The 26,164-nt window shown below is 39.3% G+C and overlaps 1 protein-coding gene across 1 annotated transcript in view; it reads left to right on the forward strand.

Annotated features, from left to right (window-relative positions):
• Positions 1-26,164, forward strand: part of pcxa (pyruvate carboxylase a) — a 173,017-nt gene that overhangs the window by 138,845 nt on the left and 8,008 nt on the right. The window contains exons 11-18 of the mRNA XM_053648815.1: positions 7,159-7,303; positions 7,725-7,814; positions 11,439-11,660; positions 13,044-13,200; positions 13,782-14,022; positions 14,273-14,522; positions 24,718-24,962; positions 25,904-26,083. Coding sequence (XP_053504790.1) covers positions 7,159-7,303; positions 7,725-7,814; positions 11,439-11,660; positions 13,044-13,200; positions 13,782-14,022; positions 14,273-14,522; positions 24,718-24,962; positions 25,904-26,083 — 1,530 coding nt within the window. The remainder of the gene's footprint in view (positions 1-7,158; positions 7,304-7,724; positions 7,815-11,438; positions 11,661-13,043; positions 13,201-13,781; positions 14,023-14,272; positions 14,523-24,717; positions 24,963-25,903; positions 26,084-26,164) is intronic.

Raw genomic sequence — 26,164 nt, forward strand, 5'->3', positions numbered from 1 at the left:
TAGCAAAGTGCCTCTAAGGAGATTTTTTATTGTCAACAGGTTTTACAGGTAATCCTATGGGAAGTGGATGCAAGGAGTGTAGAATGTGACTAAACTGCTACTGTCTGGTTCTTATTATTTTTTATGGTCACAGTAGAGCTCTGCCTACCCCCCCCCCCCCCCAAACTACTAGCTAGGGAGGCTGATTAATTGTAATTATTTTTAATTAGATCAGATGTAAGCTAGGCAGGTTTTTTTTTTGCTAATATTAGCTTGGACTGACAAAACATCTACCAGCTTAAGCACCACTGCAGAAGATTTATTTCTGAAAGCTTAACACTGTTTAATCTGTACTGAACGACTAGCGACTCTTTCATTTAAATGATATAACACTCAGTAATGGAAAGTGGTGCATATCGCAGGTACAAAACTAGTCTTTTAATTTCTTTTAGTACTGTTTACAATTCACGTTGACATTAATGACCGCAGACTAGGAGAGCAGTACATTGTGTTCCTTGAAGAAGCTCCTTTCAGCTCTCTCAAGCACTTCTTCGTGGTAAAACTTGTCAGACAATCTCATGTAAACTGCAATAGAGTAAAGATCTCTGTAGTATTATGTATATTATATGTATATTATATTAGTTTTGCTCTGTTGTGGTGTCTCCGTATGAATGTTTCTATCTGTGTACTATATAATTGCCTGCCAGCTCTGTGACTGCTACGTGCTCCTAATTTCGCCCGTTTGTTTAGGCAAACAATTGGCCTTGAAGCTCTCTTTAGTCTCAGTGTGCTCTTAAGGACTGCATTGTGTTGTGAAAGTTCTTTCCCGGAGCTGCCGCCCACTTGATGCAGTCATTGTGAAAACCGTGAGGCTAGTGGGCAGTATTTTTATTTTATTTTTTTTAAATTCCAGTGGTGTACTGCTGTTTATCTTGGCAGGGGAGAAAACTGTTTCAATGTGTGCTTTTTGTCTTCACACTGTAGGCATCACACATCACTGTATCAAGCACACTGCTTAAAAATACTACATTGACAAATGTATAAAGCCGTAAGTAAAGAATTAAACACGCCATTGCATGCTGTTTTAGGAAAATGAACAACAATGGGCTGGAAAGATACTGTCTCAAAGTGGATTATTTTGCTATAAAAGCATGTCCCAGGGCGATTTATTCCACAACTTGTACCAAAGCAGTTCTCCTTTTACAATGACAATTTTTTCTTGATCATCTAATGCCATGTCATACATTTATCTGTTTCTAATTATGCTTGATGGTGAACGTCCATGAGACAAGTTTGTTTGTTATCGTTTACATTATAGCGGTTATAAACCATTGTTCCTTTGCCAGCCTCTCTTAATCCGCCCAACCCAAAAGTTGAAGCTTGTCATGTTACAGATAAAATGGAACGCCTCATGTGCTGACTTTTCTGACCTACCTTTCCTGTGTCGAGAAACTTGCCTCCGAAGCACTGACACTGGAGACTCATCTTGTGTAGAATCTCCACATTTAGCATTGGAACACACTGCTCCGAGATATCACTCATTAATACATCTAAAGAGCAGGTTTTTTTCCTCCTCCCAATAAAAACAGAGGAGTCAATCAACATCTGGAATCTGGAAGCCATGCCCCCTCCCCTGTACCCCACATTAGTAATCTCTCATTTTGATATTTCCCACTTGAAAGAAGTAGCACTTTTTTGTTTTAAGTTTATCAATATGAAATAAAATCCAACAATGATTAGACAATCTGTCTACCAAGTCTGTATCAAGCATCATTAACTATATTTACTTGGGATGTCAGAAAAAGTGACATTTTTGACCATTAGCAGTCAAAATATTTGAATTAAATGAATGTTTTCAGACGAGAGGCAGTTTTGCGTACTAAAGAGAAATTTTTGGGGGAGTGGACTAGCTTATAACGTAGTAATGATAGTGGTATGGTAGTGATTAAAATTAGCTGATTAGAGCTTCTCAGGTCAACATTTCTATTATAGAAATGATTATAGAAAATTCTTTATTCTAATAATTTGAGATACTGGATTTTTTTATTTCCATGAGCCGTAATCAAGGTTAAAACATAAAGGCTTGAAATCTTTTACTTTGTGTAATGTATCTAGAATATATGAAAGTTTATGAACTTTTTGAATTAAATTACTTGGGGGGGGGGGGGAATTTTACACAATATTCAATTTTTTTTTAGATGCACCTGTATATGGTTTTATGGTAACCACCAGTGTCCAGTTACACCAGCTGGATGTAAATGAATAAAGTTGGGTGTAAGCCCTATACTGGGCTTAGCTATGTCCAGCCTTGTGATAAATTTTTACACCTGTTGCACCATCTAAAGCTACATCTACACAGCTATTTCCAGCGTAGACGATATGCATCCACACTGCCACATTCTACTGTGGTGATGGTTACCACCACATTAATGTTGCTATGGTTACAAACTTATATTATTACTTACTTACACTATTAATTCTACGTAGGACTTAAGGCATGTCCAGCCAAGTCGTCCAGCTGGTTAAACCGCCCCTGGTGTTTGCGGGGGAAAACAGCCGCCATTCATCTGTTATAGTGAAGATGTAGACACTAGTGAAGTTTACTGTTTTTGTGTGGACAGGAGACCAAATTACTGAGGAAATATGTTTAGAAATGTGTAGTTATCGATGGTGCCTTAATTCTTAGTTGTTGGGGTGTGGGGTTGTTTTTTCTTTTTCTTTTTTTTTTCTTTTGTTGAAAGATTTTTTAACTTTCCTTTATAATTTGGAAGAGCGAGAGGGTCGGATTTATTAAAGAACAGTTGTGTAGTTGGTTGAGTCTGACAGATGATCCTGTCTTAATTATTTCATGCCACTATTGAGTTTTCAGCACACATCTTGTGTTCTGCTTATGTTCTTTGTTGATATCTATTTGTGCTTAAGTCTTATATTGTTTAATGTGTAGTGGGAGGCAAAGGGGGGAGGGGGGTATGTGGTGTGGTGAAGGATGTAATATTGGTTCTGCAGTCACAGGAATCTGGGTCAGAGTGTGCGTAGTCTGTCTCCCCTCTCTCTCTCTCTCTCTCAGGGATGTAATTGAATATGAAGACGTTATTTGGAAGGAACAGATAATGTGTTCTAAATGGATGCAAGTACAGATACGATTAGGAGGTACACTATTGTTTTTTATGAGCAAATGTTCATAAGTGTACATCAATAGTGTGATCGTATGGGAAGCAAAATAATGTCACAAGCACGAGGTTCTTACTTTCATGTAGGTTTGAGCCAGTGCTCAGCTCCCAGGACAAAGAAAATGCAGCGCTGCACTTACCATTTACCATGTTCATTTGTTCATCCCTAGTGACTGCCTGGTCAGTGTTGTGATGGTTTCAATTAGGCTACTACTCACTTTAGGATCTAGACCCAACTAAACTTTGTTATAAATTATTGCATACACATATAAACACTTTTTTTGACACCAATTATGGAGTTATGTAGCAGAGGTTGAGGAACTGTCAGAGCCATAGTGCTGAAATTGCTGGCATTTCTACCTCCTACCTTTTTATTTTTTAAAATTTTTTTTAAAACCCCCCAGTGGTTTTGTCATTGGTTTTTTCGAAGCATAGTGGTAGGGGTCATATTTAATTTAAAAAAATAAAAATCTTCCAGCTTAGGACATGCCCACTTCTGGTTAAGATCCAGTTATTTGGAGCAGTAAACAGATGCTGATAGCGGTATTAGGTTACACCACTACTCTATCTCTTTCTTTCTGTCTCTCTTTCTGTTTCTATGTCTCAGTTTCTCTTCTAAATTAGCGGAGTTGTGTGTGTGAGAGAGACTGAAGGTGATAAGGCTGGGAATTTGGTAATATGATTTTCCTACCACAGTAGATCATTTTGGGTCTTATTAGGTTATTTGTCAATACTGTTAATACACTCTCAGGCTTCACTATAATAAACAGCTGGGATGTTAAAATCTATTAATAATTAATCTATTAGTAATTGAAATACATTTTTGTAAATGTAAAACTGAAGAGAAAAAAATCATTGTTTTTCAATAAAAAAAAACATGACATGTTTTGCAAAACTAACTACCACCTTACATATGCAGATAATATTTAAAGACATATCAAACTCACTGTAGTAAGTGGATCATGCTTTAGGTCTTGTCAGGAGTTTTTTTTTTTTTTTCTCCTTCTCTTGAAATAAAATCAGCTAAAATGGAAGACCCTTCAAGAAAGGCTGAAGCTCGGCATGATTGTAAAAACAGTGTGGCTAGTGGGCAGAATTATGTCCCTGTGGTGTATTACTGGTTACCTTCCGTGTATGTCTGTTTCCATAAATATTCAGTATTGAGCGCGGGCAGGATGCGGTGGTGTGATCATGATGCTATTGAAAGCTCACTGTTGTTCCTGTATCCCAAATAGCATTAAAACCTCAGCACGTCAATCAGACTATTATCTACTTGAACCGCATCTCAAAAGTGTTTTGACTGATTGTAAGATTATACAAGTCTTATTTACTTATCAGGAGAGGAATGAATACACCGCTACACACTGCAGCATCTTTTTTTTTTTTTTAAAAACAAGATTGATTTTTTTTTTTTTGCTAGTCTTGAGAAGACTGAAAATCTCTACATGAAAGATTATAACGTTTAGCATTAAAATCTATAAAATTAAATCTATAATTATTGTCCTCTTGCTATAGCCATTTTATTTACATAATGCTTTTATCACTTGGTCAGTTGGTTTGTTTATATCTATAAATGCGACTATAATTTCTGCACCTGTTGTACTTGGCTGCATGGTAAATCAGGGTTTGTCCTCAATGGGCTGGTTGGTTTGGATGGAGGAATTAATGTTTTCTCCGTATCACCCACCCCCAGATGGTAGAGCTTGGGAGAGAATGTGCAGTGGTCCAGTGACCTCAAGCTCACTTAAACAGACTCTTACATTGCCATATTGCATCCCATTTCCTGGGTTTTTCCTCAAGAACTGTTTTCTAATGCTATCTGAGCTGTGAGCAAGTCAGACCTACAGTAGCATGAAGAGTATTAAAACCTTAAAAGCAGTGATGGCCTGCCCATAGGAGCAGGTTTATATATACAATATACATCAGCTGTTCAACAAAAGTCCTTATTCACAAATCTATATAATCCAAATGCCATTGCAAGACTAATAACCTTTTTTGAGTAACCAGTGTTTTTTTTTAAAAAAAACAAAACAAAAAACAAACTGTTGTTTGACTGATATAAGCTAATGTTTGTCAGCTGATGTGCTCACTGCTCATTTAGCTCCATAGAGGAGTTGTTGCTCCTAGTGGTCATAAATGGGAACTACAAGTGCTAATAAAGGCCCACTGGGATGGCAATGACACTGCCTCATGCATTAGGAGCACTTATGGGACAGTTAATGACAGGACTGCCAAATTAAAATAGTTAAAAAATGAAAAACAAGAAAAAGTGTGGACTATATGTGGGGGGGGGGCAGATGTGAGGTTGTACGTACTATACAATGCTGTGCAGCATAGGGCTGAGGTAGTTGTAGTGAAATACTAACATTGTATAATAAATATTTAGACATACAGGGTAAGATGGGTATATTAACAGGAATGTATGGTTTGTAGGTATTGTGTAAACAAATCCAAAGTCTGAGCCTAGGTGTTGTCCTGACTCAGGGCCTGATTGGCTTGTGGCGAAGAAGCTCCTCATTCTCTTTGTGGTGGCCTTCAAGGAGTGGAAGCACTTCCCTGTCCACAACAGAGAGGAAAGTCCATTTTTGAGGTGGCTGAGGTCCTTCACTATTTTCTTGGCTTTGGTCCAGCACAGCTTGCTCTAGATAGCACACTCGGCTGATCTCGCTGTCCTCAGGAGAGCCCTTCTTTCCTGCTTGGTGCTGTTCCCGAACCAGCCTTGATGCTCTCGATGGTGCAGGTGTAAAAGTTTCTTAGCAGTTTTGAGGCCAGTTTAAAGTCCCTTACCGCAAAGGGGGTAAAGATGTTGACAGGCCTTCTGCACCAGGGTGTTACTGCGACAGGATCAGGAAAGGTCCTGCATGATGTGAACACTAAGGTAAACAGAAATTGTCCACTGTCTCCACTGGGGCTTCATTGATCTTAAGGAGGTGATGGCTCCTTTCCTACTTCATGCTGAAGTCCTCTAACAACTCCTTTGTCTTGCTGACGTTCAGGAGATTGAGGTTCTCCTGGCACCAGTTCTCCAGGCTTTTAACCTCCACCAAGTATGCCTCCTCATAATTATCAGCGATCAGGCCCACTACAGCAGTGTCATCAGCAAACTTGACAATGGTGGTTAAATCTGAGTTAGATCTAATAGCTTTCCACAAACAAAAGCAAAGTGTATGTGTAGATGGTGTGTCTGTGATGCACAGAACTATTTCTATGATAAGATATATTGCAAAGTCTGGGAGAGGGAAAGCAGGGTTGTGGAGTGGATAATATCTGTACATCAGTAATTCATGTGCACCCTGGTGACCTTTGTTTCCCAAGCAAAGGCTGTGGAAAAAGAAACAAACGTGTTTCCCTTTTCTTGTGCTCGCTTGATTTGGCTAGTTTCAGTACTTTTGTGTAGTTTTTGGTTTAGTTGAACTGGTCATTTTGCTGAAACATAGCATTCCTGGTTAATGGCAAAAGGAACCACACCTACTGTGTCAAAGATTCTCAATGGTAAAACCAATCAGAACGGACTGCTAGACTGTATGCTGGATGACTGTTGCGGAGTTGCACTAAAAAAAATCACTAGATCGTATAGAAGATCCTATAGATGTCGTCAAATGTGATAAACTGTCGAATTAATCTTTTTTTTGTCCCCCCCCCCCCCCCACTAAAATCGGTGCTGTTTAAAAGGCTTTTATTTTTGCACAAAGCAGTGTTATTTCTCTGTGCTTGTGCACTGTATAAACTACTATGACTGCATCTCTCTCTTTTGCATACACACATACAGAAAATGCTCTGTGATGGAAGTTGTATTGAATGTTTAGATAATGGTATTGATTTTAAGCTTACACCCTGAAAGGCCTCCTTTGCCTGTGTAGAAACATTAGCACCTGAGCAGTGTGTTATGTCTCTGCAGTGTGTTGTGTCTAGAGCTCTCAGCTTCTGCACCACTCAGCAATTTCTCAGTTTAACCACTATTTCAGGCTCTGTTTTTTTTTTTTTTTTCCTCCTCTTCCTTTCCCGACAGACAAATATCCCTTTCCTCCAGAATGTGTTGAGTAATGACCAGTTCCTTTATGGCACCGTGGACACGCAGTTCATCGACGAGAACCAGGACCTTTTCATCCTCAAACCTGTTCAGAACCGAGCCCAGAAACTCCTGCATTATCTGGGTAAGGTGGCACCAGCATAATAAATTCGTCTTGACACATTATTTTTCTAGCTTTATTTTAAAGCAGCGGTCTCTGTGCGATGTTCGGGTGTAGGTCAAGTTCACTAGACAGCGTGAGTGGGAGAAAGCAGGCGCACATGTTCAAAAGCTTTCTCTACATAGGATCAATACACTTTCATTTTAATGGAAACGCATCCTTTTGAAGGCTTGTTTTTCTTGACTTTCACCTTTTATATTGATACTTGGGTTTCTCAGATCATATTTTAAAGACAGCTGGTTCATCATATCAAGCTTTTTGTAGCTGGCCTTTAAATAAATAGCTGTAGCTTTGAACATTCTGTTGAGTGCAGTCTGATGTCAGGTAGCTATCTGTGTGTGTGTGTGTGTGTGTGTGTGTGTGTGTGTGGCTTTTCTAATCTCAGGTCATGTCATGGTGAATGGCCCAACGACTCCCATCCCTGTAAAGGCTAAGCCTTCCCCCATTGATCCAGTCATCCCACAGGTGACTCTCGGTAAGCAATTCACCTCCATGCACATATGCACACCATCAATATTAGCTCTGCGCAGATCCACTTAGACCAAATTAAAGTTCAGTCCCTTGTCATTCTACCAAGAAACCTGAGAACTCCTCTGTCCTGTTTTAACACCTAAGACTCCTTCCATCCATCCATATTCGGCACCGCATATCTGACACAGGGTCGAGGGGAGCCTGAAGCTTATCCCAGGGGTCTTGAGGCACAAGGCGGGGGTCACCCTGGGTGAGGTGAACTCCTTCCATAAATGTTAAATAAACATTTGTTAAATAACAAAAACACAAGTCCCTGTGTAAGAGCTGCAACTACAGAAATGATAACATATTAGTATGGGTTCTTTAATATGAACCCATCATTCATGTTACATCTGGATAACGCAAAATAATGCACACCTTCCGATCAATCAGATTGGACAATTTATCTGCGTTGTGGTATAATTATAATATAAAGGGCCACAACTATTAATTTAATTAATTGAGCTATTGATCATTTTTATTGATTTGGTTTTATTATTATTATACTAAATGTACTAAAAAATATTTATTTCCAACTTTTCAATCAACTAATAATACTACAGAACTTTTAACTAGGCTTATTAAATAACGGGTCACAAACTAAATGCATTATTGCGGACATATATCAGACATTCTGACATGGCATATCGGAGAATATTAAGTGCTTGTTTTTACAAAAATCAGATTATTATTATTATTATTATTGTTGTTGCTGCTATTTACATATCAGTGTGACCAATAGACCCATGATCACAATCACTGGGTTGGACTTGCCTGTATTTCAAGCCCTGTTTTGCTCAATTGCAACCAGTCAATTTCAAAATAAAGTCCATTATCCACTGGCTAATTCATTTTACTTGCCGTGTGTGCTCAAAGTTTATTTTCGGTGTGTGGAATCGACGCCAGAGCGCTTTGTTTTCAATGCCTAGAATCAGGGAATCGACTTCATTTTGGATTAACTCAGCAACATCGGTGTGAACCAAAAGCAGCATGAGGACTTGATACTTGACGTATTAAAAATATTGTCTATATTTAAAAAATATATATATTATGTTATATTATATAGTGTACATTAATAAAAATGAAACAATGCAGCATTTATCAGCACAAAAAAAGGTTCAATTATCAGCATAAAAAAAGGTTTAACGTCTTACAAGGCAATTGATTCAGATGTCTTGCACGGATGCTGTGGCCTAACACTGCTCTGTTCCATTTAAATGCATTATTGATGCAGGACGTCAATTATGAACAAAATATGCAAATGCCAAATACAGTGGAAATGACTGTTTTCATGATTTCTTGAAGTGAGAGAACATTAGACCATGTTTTAGACAGTGTTCAATGATCATTTTTATTTTATTTTTTATTTTTCCAGTTGATCCAATTTTCATGTAAAATACTGTCGTTTGTATATTGTACCATTTTTTTTCTGCTGTAAAGTTCTCCACCGTTTTCTGTCAGATGGGTTTTAGTCTAAAGGAAGTGTTTTGTGTGCCACAAGGTACATCATAACATCAGCTAATTAATAATAAAATCCACCGTCACCTATTTTTATTATTGAATTTGATCAGTCTTGCTGGTTAGTTGTAGCAGCCCTAATTATGAGAGATCCAATGGTGTCCAGTATTTATTAGTGGTCCAGGTGCAAAGTGTTGGAAACCCCTTTGGAATTGTTAGGAATTATTAGGATTTTACTTATTTTTTGGGTTCGGAATTAAAAATGCTTTGGAGAGCAAAGACGTTCAATTTTGCATGATGGTAAAGAATTTTCCCCTCTACTCAATCAAGTGAAGGGATCCACAATGCTGCACTACAGCTCAGAATTTTATGTTTTGACCCATATCTCAAGCACTGCGAGTTGTAGACAGACAATTCTATTTTCCCACCATTCCTTAGTGAAGACATTTGCTATTCGGATTGCTTCTTTCGACTACGTAGATTTTGAACCACTATACAAGTTATGTTCAACCTACTTGTGAAACTACTCTTGGATTTTGGCATGAGTATACAAAGTTGGAATAATCAATGGAGTTTGTACCTCAATAATAATCAAAAACATGTTGACTTTAATAAACAATATGCCAGTCCATCTTAGTGTGGCCACGTTTAGTTTACTCAAACAGCTGTAACTCATGATTGGCTACGTGGATTTGCTTGTTCAGAACTAGATTCTGGGAATGCTTCCAGAGTTTGGGGCATAAGCATCCTTGGAGAGAGGGGTTAAGTTCAAACATTCATCTGCATACTCTATGCAAGCGTACTGTATAAGGGGTTTTAAAGCTTCAACTTCCATACTAATACCGCTGTCCTTGATCAAAGACACTGTGCGTCATATTTTGTACATCACTAACTGGCCAAGCTGAGTTTGTTGCCATGTATTGTACTGTATTGAATTCTGGAACGCTTAGTGAAACTTGTCTCCAGTACTTCCACATTGGATTTCTCATTATGACCTTGAACACTGCTGAAAAATGGTGAGAATAGAAGCTCTTATTCTTCTCTCTTTTGAATATACAGTGATCATAAATGTGCTTGTGATGTTCGCTTGTCACACAACCACTAACAATGAAAATACAGCATCAACCAATATATTAGCAGCATAATCACTAATACCATCACAAATATTTCAATTTAATCATTTAATGTATTTTGTGCTGGAGTTTTCCTTTAAACATCATTTATGCCACAATCGGTTCATTTGCATGACCCATAGAAAGTCACTTTCTTGGACAAAGAATATTAACAATATTTGGCAGCATGTTCATTTTACCATCAACTTGTGTTTGATTTAATGTAGGATTTATTTTTTTTGTTGCTTATATTTATCATTTCTGTCCTCCTTATGCTACTTTTGTTCAAGCTCTCTCCAGCACCCTTCCGCTTCCTTTTAGTCATATAGAACTTATAAATAGCATTACGAAGCAGCTTTACAGAAATCCAGATGTCGATCTACAACCCCGTCGATAGGTTATTAGTTCAGGAACATTTGCAGTCTTTCATGCAGTTTTATTGAACATCCTTGTTTTGTTTATGAGATAAAAAACAAATAAAAACAAAAAGAAGAGACAAAAGTACTTTCTTGTTAAACCATGTCTACCGGAATTGAATGACACAATATTATACGTTTCATATTTCCTATTTCTATGCCACATATTGTCATTTTATTCCAGTGTTGCACTACCTCTTGCACAATATTGCAGGTATAGTCTCAGGATTATATAAAGCATGTGTCCATGACACCTTTTTTTTTCCTTTTCTTTTTATAATGATGTTTATTTTATTTCATTATGGTAAAGTTCTTGAAACTGGAATATTATATTGACATTAAGATGTGCTTGTAAAAGGATCTATTTATTTAAGGTTATGTGATAAGCGTTCAGCGGAAATCAATGAGTGGCTTGCAAAGCCCAATCCAGGTGTGTGTGTGCGAGAGAGAGAGAGAGACAGTCCAGTACAAAAGATACAGAATGCATGTGAATAATGGTGCTATTAAAATGGTGATTCTTTTTCTTTGTGGTTCTCTGTAGTCTGGTGGTTCTGATAATGTTTGTAGTATTGATTACTGTTTGTGTGTGTGTGCACATTTTAGGAGCGCCTCCAACGGGTTTTAGGGATGTTTTGCTGAAAGAAGGCCCTGAAGGCTTTGCCAAAGCAGTGCGTGCCCACAAAGGTCTGCTGTTGATGGACACTACCTTCAGAGATGCCCACCAGTCACTCCTGGCCACTCGGGTGCGCACTCATGACCTCAAAAAGATTGCACCGTTCGTGGCTCACAACTTCAGCAGCCTCTTCAGTGTGGAAAACTGGGGAGGTGCGCCATTTCCAATTCTCTCTCAAACTTTTTTTCCCCTGCTTTTATTTCACTGCTTCTTCCCTCACCTTTAACCCAGAATTTGGCTTCTCCTTTTGCTTGTCAGTGCATTATTGATAATCAGTTATTTTAGAAAGTTCTTGAAGAGTTGGTTTAGGAAAAGTCTTGCTTTTAAAGCTCGATTACTTCTCAAGTCTTGCTTCATGCTTTATTGTAGATATGAAGGCCATATAAATATTGTGTGTGTATGTGTGTGTATATATATATATATATATATATATATATATATATATATATATATATATATATATATATATAAGGCCCTATACTCAATTATATATGAGAAGGCATTACATAACGTGTTTTAAGTAGTGCTTAAAGCGTATTACATCTCCTCATAATCCACTATACAAAAGGTGGTTTGGTGTTATAAAGTGTTATGACAGATACTTACTGTATAATTCTTCAAGATCACAAGTCATCATGCATATTAACAATTTAAATTTATTCATAGTTTAAATTAGATATGACTTTCATAGAATTGGTTGCCAGTATTATTTTTTAACCCTCCTATTATGTTGGGGGGGAGGAAGGTACATCCCTTATGTTATGGGTCAAAATGACTTCCACAGTTTAAATACAGCAAAGAACAGCTTAAAACAGTAAACCTTTATTACAGCCTGTCCGAGACAAGCCATAAGAAGAAATATTTGCATATATGTTCATGACGCTAAATGAGGAAAAGTCCAAAAATTTCAAAGAGAGAGATTAACCAGTATTTCAGACATCTCAAATGTGGAAATAGGTCAAATTGACCCATAACATATTAGGAGGGTTAAAATGTTTTCACTGCAATTTCTCTGTTGCCCATTAAACATATCTCTGCATTATTACTAAATGCATGTCTACATAAGTAGCTCATCTGTAGGGAATGAAGAAGTGCTCTTAATCTCAATTTAATTATTTACATTTAAATAAAATATTCATACTACACATCTTAGATTAGATTGTCTGATGACCAAAGGGAATGATGGAGGGGACGATTCCCCAAACCCCACCCCCCCCTTTTTTTTTTTACCATTTAAGTTTCCCCTCAATTTTCAGATTATGCAGTTGTAAGTTTGACCGTGTTGCCGAGGTTTCACTTGTCCAGGTTGTTAATAAACATGTCTTTCTTGCTATAGAGGAGCCACAAATACTCAAACTGTTGCGTATTTGTGCTTGTTTCATACTGGACTTGTGTTGGTATGTATTCCTGTGTTCCCAAGGTTACAGCAGGAGCAGAAAGGAGGAAAGGCAGGGCGAGAAACAGGCAAATTAAAGAAGTTATTGCATTTCATGAGTTGCTTTAAAAAGCCACGTCTGTACCCACTTTTTCTCTAGGTGCTACATTTGATGTGGCAATGCGCTTCTTGTGTGAGTGTCCTTGGAAAAGGTTGCAGGAGTTGAGGTCTCTGATCCCCAATGTGCCTTTCCAGATGCTTCTGAGAGGAGCCAACGCTGTAGGATACACAAACTACCCAGACAACGCAGTCTACAAGTCAGCATCACGCGCACAAACATACACACACTTTGGTTTCAGTATCCGTCTAAGATACAAAGCTGTAAGGGTGATTTCACATTTAGTCCGTTTGATTCAAACAAAAATATCACCTGATCAAAGTGGCTCGGGTGACCAGCTCGGTTTGATTGATGTAAGAAAGCGGTTCAACCCTGATTCCCAGCCTGCAGGAAGTGAACCAAACATGTAGTGTATTTTTGATTGTATGACTATGCCAAGGACTCCATTTTTATGATTTCTACTAGCACTTGGCGAAGATATTTTTACCTTTGAGTATGTTGGTTGATAGGGCTGAAAATGTACAATGTGCTTTTTTATTCATGCTTTTTGGTTTGTTTAATTATGTAAAGTGTGAATCTAAACCAACCCACCTAGTAAACGAATCAAAAGAATCAATTTCACTCTGATTCAGACTCAACAAAAGATGTGAAAGCACCCTAAAAGTCGTTAAATGGAAAACTGCCTCAGAAATGATTTTTTTTTTTTTAAATTTTATTCATTCTTTAACAAAGCAACACTGTAGTAATGGAATGGTATGTAATGTGATGGCTTTGTTCCAGGTTCTGCGAGGTGGCCAAAGAGAATGGCATGGATATCTTCCGTGTCTTTGACTCTCTGAACTACCTGCCCAACATGCTGCTGGGAATGGAGGCAGCTGGTGCAGCGGGAGGTGTGGTGGAAGCGGCCATCTCTTACACAGGCGATGTCTCTGACCCCACGAGACAGAAATACTCTCTGGATTACTACTTGAAGCTGGCTGACGAGCTTGTGAAGGCTGGCACGCACATACTTTGCATCAAGGTGCAAGATCTTGAGTCATAAACAGGATGTTGACTGATCTTCAGGCTGATGTTGATTGTTCTGAAGTTCTTTGGGATGAGCTTTCTTCCTGTTTTTGCTAACGTTCCCTTTCATATACTGTCCTCAGTGGTGCTTTTCCCAGATAGCTGCCACCCATTCATACGATACCCTGCTGATCTACTGTCTCTTATTCTAAAGCATACACACACACAGTTTGACAGTCTCTTTCACGCTCTTTCATTTACTCCAGGACATGGCCGGGTTGCTGAAACCAGAAGCTAGCCGTTTGCTGATTGGTGCTCTGAGGGATCGTTTTCCTGACATGCCCATTCACGTGCACACTCATGACACGGCGGGCGCCGGCGTGGCAGCCATGTTGGCATGTGCCGAAGCCGGAGCTGATGTCGTCGATGTTGCAGTGGACTCGATGGCTGGCATGACCTCCCAGCCCAGCATGGGTGCCATCGTCGCCTGCACTAAGGGAAACAAATGCAACACCGGTGAGATCTACTGACCGTTTTGACCTTTCTTTAAAGGTGCAGCTTCTTGCATTCTAAAGAGGGTTTTTTTTTTTTTTTAAAGAACGGAATAATCATATAATATCCAAACACCTTCGAGAAGCTTGAGTAGTCATAGCATCATGCAGTGGGTCTGCAGTAGGTCTGGCAGGTTTGTGTATTTTGGGGTGTGTGTATATATATTTTTTCTGGCCCAGAAATTCTCTGCCCTCTAATACGGAAGGATTATAAATTTCTAAATAAAAGAATGAGTTAGTTAGGCGTAAGGAAAGGGAAGGCTCCTTGATTTGTTTGTTTTGTTTTTCAATTTTAATTCACTTCTCAGATAGAAGAGGGCTCAAAAATTGCAGACTGCCCCTTTAAATAGTAAAAAAAAAAAAAAAGCATTTCAGGAACAATATGAATACAGTTTTTAGGAGTGACTAGGGTACAATTTTGAGATGTACTGTACATAGTCCTCAATACCAGAATTCCTGATAGTTTAAAAATGCACCTTAATTTTTTTATTATTATTTTTGCCTAATTGATCAAATTGTTCTTTGCGTATGCGCCTTGTTTTTCCTCATCAAAGCATGGTGCACTCTTGAGCCAGGGTGATATTAAGAGGCAGCCAGTGTTGCGATTTTTGTACTGAATTCACGCTCATGCTGTAAACATTTGTTGCAACCTCTTTGTTTTTCCAGAAGCACTCTTGCCCCTCCATTCATGTCGCTTGTTCTAAAGCACCCCCATCAGCCCAAGTGGCACAATCCAAATAACCACGCACACTCCAGTAATCCCATTTCCATAACCACATGCACTTTTAGCTGTTTGTTGAATTTATGCAGCTTTTCTTTTCCCTTTTTTTTTTTTTTTTTGCATATGAGCTCTTCTCTCTTTCCAAGGGCGAGTTGGATCGAAAGACGTCCATTACAGAACTAGCTCCCAAACAGAGCACGACAGACAAGCCGGGGTAATAAAAAGAGCACAGAGCATGCACATGAGCGAGGGAGAGAACTACTGCGTAGGGGTGAGAGAAAACAAGTGAGGAGAAGAAGTGACTGCGTAGGGGTGAGGGCGAGAAAAGGGCAGCAAGAGGGGTCAGAATGCACGGACATCGTTTGGATGTACTGCGCAACCTTGTGACCTTTCCTTAATTGTGACATTACTGCAACCACTGGTGCTTAACCTCATCTTATGAGCTTGGCACCTTGCCTGTGTGTGTGAGATATATAGATGGATAGATAGATGGATGGATGCCAGTGGAATAGGGCAGATAGTTTCCAGTTCTGTAGTCTTTCAGGTCACTGGACTGTCAGCTAAAAACTTAGACCCTACTCACCCCTGCATTTTAAAAACCATGATTTTTAATCAGTTAACTCCTCTTGTATAGCCAATTCCTATCATATGAAATGGTGTTTGGGTCAACATTGTTAACCTGGCAATAAAAATGTACATTTTGTACATGTCATGTAAAACTTGGCCTTTAAGTAGTTCCATAAAAGATTTATCTGTGTCATATCTCAGTTTGTGATCTCATAAAATAAGCTGCATGGTTTGAGCTGAATCTGATTGGCCAGAAGGTGTTGATTTAATTTCCTATAACGGCAGCTCTGAAAATATTGCTGGCTGTAATTCAGATTCTAGTTTATATTCATTTTATTGCTTCTATGGTGGATGCTTTACAATCTAAGACAAATGAAGAATTGATTCAAAACAAGGTTTTTTGTTTTTTAAGAAAAGAGTGTTTGATTTGGTAACGTGTTCTGTAATGAGATGTTTATTTAACATTTATTAAAGGAATCTTCAGTGTCAGTGCTTTAACATTTTTTCCTCCAAGAGAAATTCTTCAGGGCAGATGTGTGTACGCTTTTTGGTGTGATTTATTATTATTTTAATCTTATATACTTCAAGTGGGGGGGAACTGGTTAGGGAACGACTGTTTATAGCTGCTATAATGTAATTGATAATAGGAATTAACTTGTCTCACAGATGTTCGGCAGCATTAAGTTACTATAAATGGACAAAAAGTATGATGCGCTCATTACTGAAATAAAATTTTTACTCGTTGACAAATTGCATGAGGGAGAAAACCCTTCAGGATTGGCTGCTGTTTAAGAAAAAAGCTGTTTGGCAAAATTAACTCCTTTTCAAGTCAGGTCACGTGACACCACCCTGCCGGGGATTATTTTCCTATAACTGCATACTCGGTTGTCTTTTATGCCGTACTTAACATTATCTAGTAGTAGGCAATAGTAGTAGTAGTCTTGGTGGTTTGTGTATTTTGACAGGTTTAGCCACTGTTACCATAAATAACTGAGAATATGTCACAGATACTAAAACTAGACTCGTGTCTATGATTAAATGTAAACTAGCTCTGTGCTAAGCTACATACAGAAAAATACAGTACAGTTTTACAGTAGCAGCGTTTCAATACCTAAACTTTTCTAAACCGTTTTGATGTATCAACAGTTCCCAGATCTTGGTGGACAGATGGTTCTCACATACAGGGTTGCCTTTTCCTCAGATGGCCTTTAGACTTTTTGTGAGAGAGCAGTGGGTGGTTAAGGTGGATTGAGGACAAGTTTGCATAATCATATATTCATATTTGCATACACCCTTGTGTACTTTATGGCGCTAAAGGTTTAGAGCTGTTTCTAGGATATTTTAGTAGCTTCCTGACCATATTAAACAGTTTATCATTTCACACACAATTTGTTAATGGTTGAAAATTCGGGGGGAGTGCTAGAGTATTTGCACTTTGTTACTATACTTGAGTATTATTTTGACACATTCGTGTGTGTATAAATATGTCTATGTATCTCTCTCGCTCTCTCTATCTTTCCCGTATTAAAAAAAAATGGACACTATCCACTCAGTCCCTGCTCCTCTCCTCTCTGCGTGGTTAAGTGAAAAATCCTACCCAGAATCTCCCCCAATCCCGACCTGCTTTTCTTCTCAGCAGCATGTTGTGGGTGTGTGACATTGGCAGAGAGAATCACATCAGAGCACTCGTCGCGATGAGGAGGCGTCTGCTGCTTTGCCGATTCGATTTTGTCTATCGCCAGCAGATTCCTTCCTGTGGCCCCTGTCTTTGGTTTTGGCTTCTGCAGATGATGCCTAAGCAGCGGAATTGTCAAGAGGCTTGAGTTTATATGATCGAATGTTGCTATCAGTGCTGTCCCTACTGCATGACAATTTAGCGCTTGGCAGCCATCCGTGACGTACAGAATTCATTGCCGGTTTTGCGTTCCAGGCGCAGGACTTTTCATAGGCCATGCAAAATCTGCACATTAGGAATTCACACATGTGCAGCTCAGCCAGTAGTGTGAAATTACTCATGAGAAACATTTCTGTAGTCTGCAATAAACAGTTTCACAGTGCATGACAATACATAAAGGCCTTGCAGTGTGTAATTCAGTTAAAAGGCCACTAAAAACAATTTGCACTCCAGTAGCCAGAGCTGCATAATAATAGCCACAGAAAGGTCGGGTTATAGTAAATGTAACCTCTGAAAAGGTGTGAGTGTCTTGGTATTTTTTGAGGGTGTGTTTCTTCAGGGCATAGGCTGCTTTAAATTCTTGGTCATTTGTGTTTTGATTGCGCAGTAGCTCCCAAACATTTGTCGCTTCGGGTTGTTTGGATCCTGCATTCATTCCCTTGGCTCTACTCTGGCTGTTGTACCCACACATGAAACAGGCTCACTGTGTAGTACTATTGGTTGCTTGCTCTTGCACTTATACTCACTGGCCACTTCATGAGGTGCACCTGCTCATTCATGCAGTTATCCTGATCATGTAGCAGCAGTGCATAAAATCATGCAAATATAGGACAAGAGCTTAGGTTAGGAATCAGAATGGGGAGAAAATGTGAGGTCAGTGACTTTCAGTGTGGCATGGCTGCTGATGCAAGACTGGCTGGTTTGAATATTTAAGTAACATTTGTCCTGGGATTTTCACACACAGAAATACACAGAATGGGAAAAGGGGGGAAAAAACCCAATAAAACATCCACTGTAGCTGTTCTGGGGGATGAAATGCCTCATTGGTGAGGGCTTGTTATAGCACTTGCTGTTCAAGTGGTTTGTCATAAAAACGCTGTTGCTTGGACACTGAGAAACATGGATTGTGAGTTCACTTACAAAAAAAAAATCACTCCATGACTAAGATTACAATGTAACTACATTTAGCATTAACTCCAAACAGAGTTGTACCAAATTGAGAAATGTCATTGCATCACAGCTTGAGATGCAGTCTGGAAGATTGGCTTTCTGAAGTTAACAACACTGCAGGAGTGGCTAGATCAGATGAACTCGTGAACGTGACCCCTTTAGAATATAGCAGTAGTTCTGTCCTGCTGGTCCGCAATCTCTGGAATGGTGACGGTAGATTTCATAATTTAGTTCTAGTTCTCGTCCTCATATGCTGCTAGAAGTAAAGATGCTGACATGCCATTTCATGACCACACCATTGTTTTGCATTTTTCAAGAGAACAAATCCCAAGGAACCTGAAGCTGTCTCCACTGCGGTCCCATTAATGCTGATTAGCCCACAAGTGGCTCGATGGTGAGTTTTATTTTAGGATTAGGTGGTCATTAAGGCACTGCTTAGCGAGCTCCGTGCCCTCATTTCAGCATGTAGTCATGTTGTTGATTAGTCCAATTACTGCAGGATCACCGGCACATTTGATGATGGGGGTTGTAATCATGCATTGCAATATGTTAGTTATGCAGTGTTGGATAAAGCGCATATTTCTTTCTCTCCCTGTTCTTTACGAATATGCTCCTTCTCATTACTATAAATGCAAATAAAGCACTTGAGTTACTTTATAAGAATGGATCCAAAAAGACACGAGTGTGCATACTACCCCTGTAAAGCAGCTGAGACATGTGATTAAAGTGCTTTCCTTTAGTCCTTGCAGGTTCAGACATCATGTGCTATGTCACAGGATCACTGGTAGGAATTTTACATGAGCTTTAGACTAGAAAAAGTCCAGGCAAAGTTTTTGCTGTCTTCAACTAGTCCAATTTAGGCATTTGTAGCACTGATTTTGTTCTTGACGTTAAACCACCAACTAGTGCAGCCTTGAGGTTTGGGTATAATTATAGAAGCATTATTTAAGTATAATTATATAAGTACATTTCTGTGCATTTTAAGCATTCTCTGCAAGTTTATTCTTCAGTATTGGAAATAAAACTTCTGTCAAACAAAAAGAGGACAGGATAAAGAAGGTATGTTGAAAGACAACCATTGACTGCCCATTGTAACATAAAACCGATGAGTGTTGCAAATGGAGCTGTTGAGACATTGAGTTCTACGGGCTAGTGCGTTTCCTATAGTGAGGGGCTCAGTGGAGTAGACAAATCCAGTGTCTGCTGATTTCTGATGATGCGCATCAAGGGACTGGAAGCCATGTTGCTGAAACAAGAATGTGCATTTGTGCATGAAGGAACTTCGAAACCAGTCTCTCTCGGTTTTGTACTCAAAGCCCTCTTCGATTCATGTGCGTCGAACAGGAGTACATCTAAAAGGTCTCATTTACCAAAAATCATTGTGAAAGTCCGTGCAAAGCATCAATTCAAATAGTTTTCTGCCAAAAAAATCACAAAATGCTCTACAAGTTGCATCACAAATTTTTAAAAGCCGCAGCAAAATCGAGCATTTCTGGCCGCAACAATCTTAAAAAAAAACAAACAAACCACAGGGGTCACAAATCCTCGGTCTGGGAAAACTCCTGTGAAAACTTACTGTTTCAAAGTGCTGACACTGGAGACTCCTTCCATGAAAGTTACATAAATGTCTCCTTACAGAAAGCTTCGCCGTATCTATTATTTATTTATTTTTGTTATTATTGCTGTTTTTTTGTTAAATAACACATTAAAAAAAAAAAAAAAACATTTATTAGGCTTAGATTATTTGGATCATCCACCATACAAGTCCCTGTGAGTGAGCTGTTACTATAGTAACCATAACTAAGAGGTAACCAAAATCTGGCCAATTCGAGAATCTAACAGTGCTGTGGTATAAACGGTAGTATGCACTACAGTTGATATCACTTAAATCATGAGTCATGCACTTGTTTCCATTTTGCTTTTAATTCAATTCATCACCTTGTCATTTTATCTGCTCTTTCCCTTCACTCATTATCTCATCCTTCCATCATTCTCTCAGTAGGTATTGCCATTATTACTGCCTCTCTCACTCTCACCCCACCCAGGACATAGCACCAGTTCATTCTGGCTAAGAAGTCATGCTTATGTCAGTATCGGCTACAAACCTTTACATTTACGGCAATTGGCAGACGCCCTTATCCCGAGCGACTTGCGTTTATCTCATTTATACGACAGCATTTGATGGTTAAGGGCCACAGCTTGGCAGTGCAGGAATTTGAACTCACAACCTTACAATAAGTAGTCCAATATCTTAACCACTGAGCTACCACTGCCCCTTTGTGTTGCTGGGTAAAACGTGTGCATGCCACTAATGGTTGCACACACATTATTTTTTTTGATAAACAATTGCAAAGAAAACACATTTATCTATGAGCGTAGAGTATTTTTGTGAATTCTTTTTGATCTTTTCAAAATCTTTAAAAGGTTAAACAATGAAGACAATTTTTCACAGCCTTCTTTGCTTATATTTAACACGGGTGCCAATATTAGTGGAGGGCACTGCATGTAAGCCTGGGAGAGCGAGTGAATGAGTTCGACTGAGTGTCAGTGTCTTCTGTCATTTGTAAGTGTTCGGGAGAGCTCCGTGTGTGTGATTGTTTGAGACTCGGGTGCCGCGTTGGAGCTCGATTGTGCTTATCACTGTGCTGGGTAATTAGGGAGGGTGAGTGGGTTAAATGTGCATATAAACTGTTGCGAGTGAAGCGTCTCATTGATTGATTAATTGGCTGCTGTTCATAAGTGATGGAACTGTGAGAGGCAGGAAGCAATCTGTGCCCTGTCATCCTTTCCCCTGCACCCCCCACATCGTGATTAAACACTCCAGTAGGTTTTGGCTCCGCATGTTTGATTAGCAGTCACAGTAAAGTAGTAAAGTAGACAGCTTCTTTTGATTTATTAATAATGAAATATTAATGACGTGCAGTTATTTGCTTTGTAGTTTCTGCCAGTGCTGGCGTAGTCTTTGGCTCCAACTCTTTCCTCTGTCTTTCTCAAGACTCGGTTCTTCAGCTTCAGGGTGCCTGGCGTGTCCTCTGAGATCTCGCTGCATTGGTGTTTTTCTCAGGAGTGGAATAAGCTTTCCGCTCTAGTCTGAATGGCCCCCAGGTTTCTATTCCTACCATAATGATCTAACCATTAAGACAATATATCATCTACAATATCATTTCTTTGTATTCTGAACTTTTGCGAACACTTGCTGTCAACCATATATTATAATAAATTACAAATGGCATTATAACGTTATACAGCATTCATAGTACCTTATAATGCCTGAGATAAGCCTATATCATTCATAAGTACTTATAGTTAGTTACATGCAGTTACAAGACTTCATAAAGCATCAGCATATGACGTATGTCAGGTTATATAATCTTATAATGCTTGTTCGTAAGAATGTAATGCACACTAAAGTTGTAATGCATTATAGCAGGGGCTCTAGATTATAACTTATTGCATAGATCTAATTCCTCACAGGTCCTTGGTTTGATCCTGAGTTCAAGTTTACTGTCTGTGTGGAGTTTCACGTGTTCTCGCAGTAAATCGCCCTAGGTATGAGTGAGTGATTCACGCCTCGCGTCAAGTGATGGGTGTATTCCCGCCTCGCATCCAGTCTTCCCAGGATAAGCTCTGAATCCACCATGAATGTGATTACTGAAGATGAATGAATGGGATTATGTGTTATATAATCTGACATTATCAAGTTCTGATCCTTTAGAATTTGTGTTACTCATACAACTATGACTACACATTTACACAGCCTTACAGGCCACTGTAAAGGTGTTCTTTTGAATACATGAATAATACTGGATTTAAAGTATTACCAACTTTTTATTGTTTATTTATGCAGTTTGTCCTCTTTGATTGCTACTTGCAACACTCTAGAACTTTTCTAGGCAATCCAGCGTTTGTCTCAGGTTATAGTATATGGGTTACATATCCTTATAGATTCTGTATATACTTTGGATCGTTGCATCCTCAGCAGTTTGTATACTGACTTTTTTTGTGACATGACTTTGCATGTCACTAGGTTGTGCCTCAAGGTTATGTTTATATGCATGTTGCACAGGGAAATGATTGTGGTGTATCTTTTAAACTCTAGAATGATGGTCCTTCAGGACTAATTATCTACTTTAAATAAGATTTAAAGGTACACTACATTCACTTTGTCAGGTAAAAGATACTTGATAAACCCTTGAGGTACTCTGCAGAGATAAGCGAAGTGTATAGTTTGGTACCATTTTTCTGAGAGTTTACTTTTTGAGGTAAAAAGTATTTAAAAGTGTTCTGGATAAAAATGACTGGTTGGGCCGAATACTTGAGTCTTGGCTTGTTTGGGGAAGGGATTCATAATCGCTGCTTTGCTTTCACATGGAGGAATTTCTTCTGAACCATGGATTGATTGTGGAATTCTGTCTATCGCTTTAGTGCACGCAGGTTTGTAAAATTATTTGCCTATGGTACTAATACCCAAGCAGAGAAGAACCGCGCTTTTATGCGTTGTGCAGGAATACATGCAAACGAGGAATTGTTCTCGTGTAAGATTTTTAGCCGTTCATGCCGGCACAAGACATGCGTTTTTCACGATGCTTGCCGAAAGGTGAGATAATTACAATACTCCAAAGTTTTATACGTCAGTAAAACATTAAATATACTCTGTTAATCGTATAAAAATTTTCATCCCATCATGAAACTTGAAACAGGACGTAAAGTACAAGTTTATCCAATTGCATTTGCATGGCATACATAGCTGAGAGTGAAAAGCTTCTACACATGATGAGAATTGCACAAGGGTTTGGTTGAAGCAAGCCCCAGAAAAGTCCCTCATAAGGAGTAGGTATAAGTTCCAAGCTTTGAAACAGCTTTTTGGTGAAGTGTGAAATCTGTTTTAGAGCTCTGGAGCAGTGCAGAGAAACACGTGCAGAATAATGGTATGGAATTGTACTCTTTTCTTATCACTGTGGTGTACTTCAGGGGTATATCTAGTATCTTTCACCTGATAGTCTTGTGGGGGGGGTGAAAGGAAGTCTGAAAATGACCTACAAATGCATCTCAAAAAATGTTAATATTGTTGGAGCTAATTAATTTTTTTTTCCCTAATTTAATTCAAAAAGTGGAACTTTTCTAGATTCATTACACAATGTTAAATATTTCAAGCCTATTTTTGTTTTAATCTTGATTATGGCTTACGTCAAAAATCCAGTATCAGCTAATTAACTCAAAACACCTGCAAAGGTTTCCTGAGCCTTTAATCTCTGTCTGATTCAGTACACACAACCACAATCATGAGGAAGATGAAAGTAAATTTACATTTGGAAATCAAGGTCCCAGAGTCTGGAGGAAGAGTGGAGAGGAACAGGATCCAAGTTGCTTGAAGTCCGGTGTGAAGTTTCCACAGTCAGTGATGATTTGGGGTGCCATGTCATCTGCTGACGAGCTTTATGCAGATGCAGATTTCCTTTTCCAGCAGGACTTGGTACCTGCCCACAGTGCCAAAACTACTAGTAACTGGTTTGCTGACCGTGGTAGTACTGTGCTTGATTGACCAGCCAACTCGCCTGACCTGAACCCCATAGAGAATCTGAGGGACACTAGACCCAACAATACAGACGAGCTGAAGACCACTATCAAAGCAAACTGGGCTTCCAGAACACCTCAGCAGTGCCACAGGCTGATTGCCTCAATGCCACGCCACATTGATGCAGTAACTCGTGCAAAAGGACCTCCGAACATGTATTGAGTGCATGAATAACATAATTTTCAGAAGGTTGACATTTCTGTATTATAAATTCTTTATTCTAATATTTTGAGATACTGGATTTTTGATTTGCATGATCTGTAAGCCATAATCATAGATATCAAAACAAAAAGTCTTGAAATATTTCACTTTGTGTAATGAATCTAGAATATATGAAAGTTCCACTTTTTTAATTAAATTACAAGGGGTGGGAAATGAACTTTTCCGTGATATTCTAATTTTTTGAGATACACCTGTAAATGTACGTCTATCCCATGCGTTTTATTCCTCAGGCATATCTCTGGATAAGGTCTTTGACTACAGTGAGTACTGGGAAGTGGCCCGTGGTCTTTACGCTCCATTTGACTGCACAGCCACTATGAAATCTGGGAACGCGGACGTCTACGAGAACGAGATCCCAGGAGGCCAGTACACCAACCTGCACTTTCAGGCTCACAGCATGGGCCTAGGCAACAAGTTCAAGGAGGTGAAGAAATCCTACACTGAGGCCAACAAACTGCTTGGAGACCTCATCAAGGTAAGTGGACCACATCCAAGGAAGACTTGTGTGTGGAAGAGTAGTACAGTGCATTCATTTCAATTGTGTTCACAAGCTGCAGTGTTTGATTGCTACAGTGCCAATCAGTGTCCTTTTGTGACCTGTGGCAAGAGTGTTGAAAGTGCCGTGTCGTCAGCAGCAGCTGTTTGATTTCTATGAGGACTTTGAAAGCATAGATATGCTGTAATTAAATAACGCAGTTTTCATACAGCATGCTCTCTATAGTTAAATACGACTTAATTATCACCTACTGCTCTGACAGACACCTCGTGCTGCTCTCTACAATTCACACGTATGTTCGCAAGATCACAAGAGTCCTGGACCCTATAGCTTCACTCTGCCTTCAAGTTTTAATTGCATGCTGACTGCACTGTCACTCTCCTCCTGCACTCCTTTCAGTTCTAATAAAAATAGAAAACAGCATAAATGTCACACAGGAGGGGTGTGATCCTGTCACTGGTTCCTTTGGAACAGAGCCGGGTCAAATTTGTCGCTTTAAGCAAACGACAGCACCTCAGCAAATTTTATCTATGTGCCCTTTATCCGTTCCCCGAGCAGTCTCTGATATCTGTGCATATTTGGTCTCACCTTGCTGCTTTTTATTTCCCACTGTGTAATTAATGCCTGTTGTTCTGTTCTCCTCTTCAGCCCAAGCAGAACGGGCCAACAAGTAGCATAGCATTTGTGTGCCACGCGAACACTGGTTTTCATTACCGCCTCTCCATTGTCTCCTTCACTCCATTTCATTTTACCTTGCCTTCATGCTATGTGCGATTTTTAAATGTAATCTTCTCCGAGTCATATCCTTTCAGCCGATTTCACAATGCTAAGGCAAAACGGAGAAGGAATGTATTGTAGTGGTTGGGGTGTTGGAGAGATTGAGGTGTAAGATAACTTCAGTCACTCATGTCTCTCTCCAGGTGACCCCGTCTTCGAAGATTGTGGGCGACCTGGCGCAGTTCATGGTGCAGAACTCCCTGACACGGGCCGAGGTGGAAGAGCGGGCCGATGAGCTCTCCTTCCCTCTCTCGGTGGTGGAGTTCCTGCAGGGCCACATTGGCATCCCTCATGGAGGCTTCCCTGAGCCATTCAGGTCTAAGGTAAGACCTTGTCATTCCACTTCCAGCTAGTATGAAGATCTACTTAAATGAATACTGCTTGTTTAAGACCAGGTCCATGTG

The sequence above is a fragment of the Ictalurus furcatus genome, chromosome 18 (assembly GCF_023375685.1).
Source record: "Ictalurus furcatus strain D&B chromosome 18, Billie_1.0, whole genome shotgun sequence".
NCBI lineage: Eukaryota > Metazoa > Chordata > Actinopteri > Siluriformes > Ictaluridae > Ictalurus > Ictalurus furcatus.